Below are 6,100 nucleotides of genomic sequence, written 5' to 3' on the forward strand. Positions count from 1 at the left end.
AAAGAGGCGCTCGACCGAAGAGCGCCGACCAGAGAAGCGCTCGATTGGAAAGCTAGGAAGGCATTAGAAAAGGAGTATAAGACTTATTTAGTCTGTGTAATGGATACCTGAAAGGAGACCAAATTAGAGGATATTCCAGTAATGAATGAACACCCTGATGTTTTTCCAGAAGATCTTCCTGGTTTGCCACCAGAGAGAGAGATTGAATTTGCAATTGATTTGATTCCCAATACCATACCAATCTTCAAAAACCCCCTATAGAATGGCTCCAACTGAAATAAAAGAATTAAAGGAAAAGTTGCAAGAATCGCTTGATAAAGGCTTCATTCGACTTAGTGTGTCATCTGAGGGAACTATAGTATTGTTTGTAAAGAAGGAAGATGGAAGTTTGAGGTTATGTATTGGTTATCAAGGATTGGACAAGGTAACAATACAGAACGAATATCTTCGGCCCTGTATTAATGAATCTTGTAAGGTGTATACTGATCATAAGAGTTTAACATACCTTCTTACCTAGAAGCTACTCAATATGAGACAGGAAAGATGATTGGAATTGATAAAAATCATGCCTTGTCTATACACTACTCTCCGGAAAAAGCTAATGTTGAGGTAGATACACCGAGTTGAAAAACTTCTGGTAATATTGCTGCTCTACTCACATCCGAGAAAAGCTAATGTTGTGGTAGATGCACTGATCAGAAAAGATGTCAGTGATACAAGAAAGGTTGAGGACAGTGTTTAGTAAGCTGAAGAGCTACACAGATGTTAGAAGGAGAGATGTGCAGTTTGGCACGGGAAATCATGTGTTCCTAAAGATCTCTCCTATGAAAGGAATAATGAGGTTTGGAAAGAGAGGCAAGCTTAGTCCTAGATACATTGGCCCCTTGAGATATTAGACAAGGTTGGCACTGTATCTTACAGATTAGCACTGCCTCCAAACCTCAGTCATGTGCATTCAGTATTTCATGTATCTATGCTCCGGAAATATGTGCCAAATCCATCCCATGTGCTGTCAGTGCAGGAAGTTACAGTAGAGAGAGACCTTTCTTATGAAGAGCTTCCTGTAGCTATCCTTGATACTCAGATCAAGAAGCTAAGAAATAAGGAAATATGTATGGTAAAGGTCCAATGGCACCGGCACAATGTTGAAGAATGCACTTGGAAGTCGGAGCAAAGTATGAAGAGCAAATACCCTCACCTCTTTGAGTAATCAGATAATTTACCCTTTTAAATTCGAGGACGAATTTTATATAAGGGGGGGAGAATGTAATAACCCCAAAATTTTTTTTTTATATAAAAAAAGGGATAGAATAGTCCTTTAAAATTGATATAAGGGGTAAAATTGGAAGGAATCAAAAGATAATGGCATAAATGTAGATGCGTTGAAGTGGTAAGGGTAAAATTGGAAAGGAATCAAAAGTTAATGGCATAACAGTAGATATGTTGAAGTGTTAGGGGCAAAATGGAAATTTAATAATATTAAACAAAGGATGAATAGTGTGTGATGTGACTTAATTAGGGGGGTTTGGTGGCTCAGACGTGAAACAGAGAGGGAAGGGGGGAAGTCTCAGGCGGTGGAAACACAGAGAGAGGGAAAAAGAAGAAGAAGAAGAAGAAAGAGGGAGGGGATTCGAGGTGCAAGGAAGCTCCGGTTGCGCTGCCAGCAGGAGGGAAAAGTGTAGGTCTCCTTTCCCTCTACGCAAAGACCTCGATTTCCAAAAAGAAAAAGGTAAATATCCGTCCCTACCTAGTCTTTTGATGATATTAGGCTATACAAAGGGTGGATGTAGTCTAGAGGGGTCAGATAAGGGTTGTAGAGGTGGTTAAAAGAGGAAGAATCGGATTTCGACAAATTTTTCCGGCACTACGGAAAAACTGTGTCGAAGTCCCAACTTCGGCGAATTATTTAGGGGGTCAAACGGCCTCCGATGATGATGCATGTTATCTCTTTGGAATACTCTATGAGTGTAGAATGTTAGGTAAAAATTTCATCAAATTTGGAGTCCTGAAAGTGGATCAAAATCGGGATGAAGTAACCCGCTGTCAGTCCAGATTACTGCTCATCCGGGAGGGAAAATAAGAAATTTTATGCCAAAATAGGGTATTAAGCCGAGATTAGGCTAAAGGAGACCTTGTACTCGTGCAAGGGAGTCCCTAATACACATAAATGATGAGTTAATTAATAGAAAAAGAAAAAGAGAAAGAAAAGAAAAGATTTAGGGAACGGGGGAGTTGAATCAATTAAAGTTCCCTATATTATAATTGGCACGTAGATTATGGCCCTTGATACAAGACTAAATGTATTGTAAATGCATGTCACAGTTGGGCAAGAAGCTAGGGAACAAGAGGAAGAAGTTCCCCACTGCCTGCTGTAGATTTTTGGAGGCGTATCAGGGCCGTGCCGGATTGGCAAGTGAGTGGGAGTCATGTACTTTGCACCATGAGCTTCCTTAATTCATTTTCATGAATGTCGCCAAGTGTGAATTGATTTCACTTGAGCATATTGATTGATATTGTAGTAGATTCCTCTATAATCTTGATTCTCCATGCTTGATTATTCTGTACATGCATTTGAGGAAACATTGAGAGGAATTGCGAGGGGTTGATGAGTAATCAAATTAGATCTGAATTGTGAAATGATTTCTTTTGTAAATTGATTTCATTTCCTCTATTTCAAAGATTTGTAGAGCCCATTTCAGTGGTATATTGAGTTGCATTGCACACCCTTGACCCCTCACTCCCAAACCTGATGTTAGTTTATGATTGGGTCATGATCGAGTGAGTGGTAGTCTTGATTATACTCCTTTTTAGTAGAGTATTGGGAGGGTGCATTATGGCATTCATGCATGGCTTGACAGTATCTGCAGGACACCTATAGTCGATGGGGTTGAACATCGGCCTTTGTGCACATAGTAGCCTTCTGGGTGGGCGGAGCCCAGTCCCTTCCTAGGGGGGGACACGGCCCTAGGCGTAGGATTGGCCAGTCCTACGACTTATATTCTGCTTGCCGCCGGGCATAGTAAGACCCCGCGAGGTGCAGTATGGCTTTCCGCGGATGTAGAATTCCCGCGAGGTGCCGTTTAGTATGTAGATGTGAGATGGATTTCTGTTCTGGATACTGGCTTGCATTTATATTATCAGTATGGTGTCTTATTCTGCATATGCATGTGACAGTAGGGAGTTGTTGCTGGTTCGCCTGGGGCGTAAAACCCACCTCCCAATAGCTGTCTTGTTGATGATTCAGCATATTGACACCTGATTTGTATGTTCCAGCATTATGATCTGTTGAGCATATTCATGAGTAGTATATATGTTTACTCGATTATTCCATATATGCTTCAGATGAGTTGATTGTGATTGTGGTGATATTGATGATTTACTCCATATTCTTTATGTTGAGTTCATGTTCATCTTGTTATTGATCTTGAGATTTCACCTCGAGCCATGATTATATCTTGTCTCATGTGCATAGTACTCTCTACTCCACTCACTGAGTATTTATATACTCACTCCCCAGTTTGATATTTTTGATTGCAGGGCAGGTATTGTATAGAGAAGAGCAGGGTTAGAGATTGCCTGCTAGCTGTGCCGCTCCATAGTATAGTATAGTATAATGTAGATAGAAGTTTATACCTTTTGGTGTATTATAAACCTTCTATTGTATATAGTGCATAGTTACAGTCATAGATCCTGTTGTGGATATGGGTTTGACCATGGATGAATTGGAAAGCAGGTATATATATATATATGTGTGCAGATCAGTTGTGTGCCTGTGATAATATATTGCTATATATTGTCCAGGTTTATTATGTGACAGATTATGTGATTGCTGCTCTGACAGGTAGTGTGTTGTATGTATTGAGATAATCCTGACAGGTCACTATAGGAAAAGTGATCATTTTGTGCATGTATCATGCCAAATTTTTCAAGATCTATTGATGATTGATAGGTAGTAGGGTTCTACGCGGTGGCTGGTGGCCTTATGCCTACCCGCACCCTAGGACCGTCGCGGCGGCCCGCCGGGAACGGGGCGGGGGTCGTGACAAGAAGTGGTATCAGAGCAAAGGTTAAGAAGAGTCCTGTCAGAGCAATAGGGTGAGTCAGGATTAAGTATAGGATTATACTATGGGGCATAGGGTTTTTCTATATGTTATTTTATGAGTCATATACAATTCTGTAAAATATATTTGGGGATGAGACTTAAGAGTTCTTTTTGGCTCTACTTGAGACAAAATTGTATATCATTCAGTTTACAATCAAGATTTATATTTTGACAGAAAGTCAATTAATAAATTCGGAGGATATGGATCAGAGTTGTGTAGCGAAAGTATAGTGGATCGAATCAATTTAAATTGGTCAAAAATATTGACTGTGATGGGAGACTAGATTTTTCAATAATGAAGATTTGTGTTAATAAGAGAAGGTGAATATTGTAGATTCTCAGATTTATTATGATATGACTATGTGATCTCTTTGATGGTTTTTGCTATTTTACTATGTTAAGAGATAATTTATGTAAACTTATCATAAATTCTTGACTGCTAGGTAGCCGTAAGCAACATGGAGGATGAAAGAGAAATAAGGGCACCTTCTCCGGACCCTGATAGCCAATCAATTTCACAAACTACTCCACACTCCATAGCAACCCATGCAGATTTAGCAGGAGTGTACCAGTTAATAGCACAACTGCTTGAGCAACTGCAGCAGATGCAGTTAGCTGCCCAACCTGTACAGCCGATAGAATCCTATTACGAGAGGTTCCGTAGGCTGAATCCACCGATGTTTAATGGTGGGTCCGATCCCATGATAGCTGAGGCCTGGATCCGGGAACTGGAGAAGATGTATGAGTTACTCCAATTTCCCGAGGAGGTAAAAGTCAAATTAGCTATCTCCATGCTAAGGGGGAGTGCTGACTCTTGGTGGACTGCTATGGAGACAGCATATGAGGTCAACGGGATGGCCTGGGGGGATTTTAAGAGAGTATTTTATGCTAAGTACTTTTCGGACTCAGTTAGGCAAATGAAGCAGAATGAGTTTTTATCGCTGACTCAGTCCGAGCATATGACTGTTTCGGATTACGTCAATAGGTTCGATGAGCTGGGTCGATTCTGCCCCCAGTTTATGGAGGATGATATGAGTAGAGCCAACCGGTTCGAACAAGGGCTTAGACATGAGATCAGGTCCCGGACATCTTCACAGTTAATTACCAGCTATATGGATATTTTGGATAGAGCCTTGAGAGTAGAGGCTGAATTGAAAAGATCTGATAGAGAAAGGGCTGACCTGATGAGATCCAGATCAGATAGAAGTCAGAGTGGCAGGCCATGGGATCTCAGGGGCACTCCAATTCAAGAGAAGCCCAGGGTCCGCAATTACTCTAGCAGATCCCATAGTGGAATCATTAATATCACCATAGCAGATCCCAGAGCCCGCACTTACTCTAGCAGATCCCATAGTGGGCCCTATATGAGGAGAGCGAGGGCATGTTATAGTTGTGGGCGGACTGGACACCTGGCACGTGATTGCCCATACAAGAGGAGGAATGAGCTCAGACCTCCTGTACCTGGTGACCAGAGGCCAAGAAGTAATGCTCGAGTTTTACACTGACCCACTAAGATGCTAGTGCCAATGACCGGGTGGTAACAGGTATATTACCAGTCAGCTTGATTGATCCCTCTATTTTGTTCGATTCTGGCACTATGCATTCCTTTATTTCAGTTAGTTTATCTAGATAACTACACTGCATACTTGAGGAACTAGAAGAATCACTGTGTGTTCCTACACCCCTATAGAAAACAGTAATTGTTGACATTAGTGCAAGAATTGCATAATTCAAATAGGGGTAGGAGAGTTAGTGACAAATCTTATATAACTTGACATGCAAGATTTTGACATCATTTTGGGAATAACTTGGAGGTCTCAGTACCACACTCATATTGACTGCTACAGTAAAAGAGTGATATTCTAGATACCTGAAGAACCAGGGTTCTTCTTTCAAAGCGATGCACCCGTGTAATGTAATTCATCATAACATTAATTTCTGCCCTGAAAGCTAGGAAGGCATTAGAAAAGGAGTATAAGACTTATTTAGTCTGTGTAA

General features: G+C 41.0%; 1 protein-coding gene across 1 annotated transcript; it reads left to right on the forward strand.

The window, feature by feature from the left end:
• Positions 1-4,560: 4,560 nt before the first annotated feature.
• Positions 4,561-5,607, forward strand: LOC120112096. Its single transcript, XM_039130664.1, has one exon. It carries the CDS (start codon positions 4,561-4,563, stop codon positions 5,605-5,607), a length of 1,047 nt encoding a protein of 348 aa, XP_038986592.1.
• The last annotated feature ends 493 nt before the right edge of the window (positions 5,608-6,100 follow it).

This window comes from Phoenix dactylifera, chromosome 10 (genome assembly GCF_009389715.1).
Source record: "Phoenix dactylifera cultivar Barhee BC4 chromosome 10, palm_55x_up_171113_PBpolish2nd_filt_p, whole genome shotgun sequence".
Lineage (NCBI taxonomy): Eukaryota > Viridiplantae > Streptophyta > Magnoliopsida > Arecales > Arecaceae > Phoenix > Phoenix dactylifera.

Coding starts and splice junctions, on each gene's coding strand:
- LOC120112096 (XM_039130664.1), top strand. CDS start 4,561: ATGGAGGATGAAAGAGAAATAAGGGCACCTTCTCCGGACCCTGATAGC.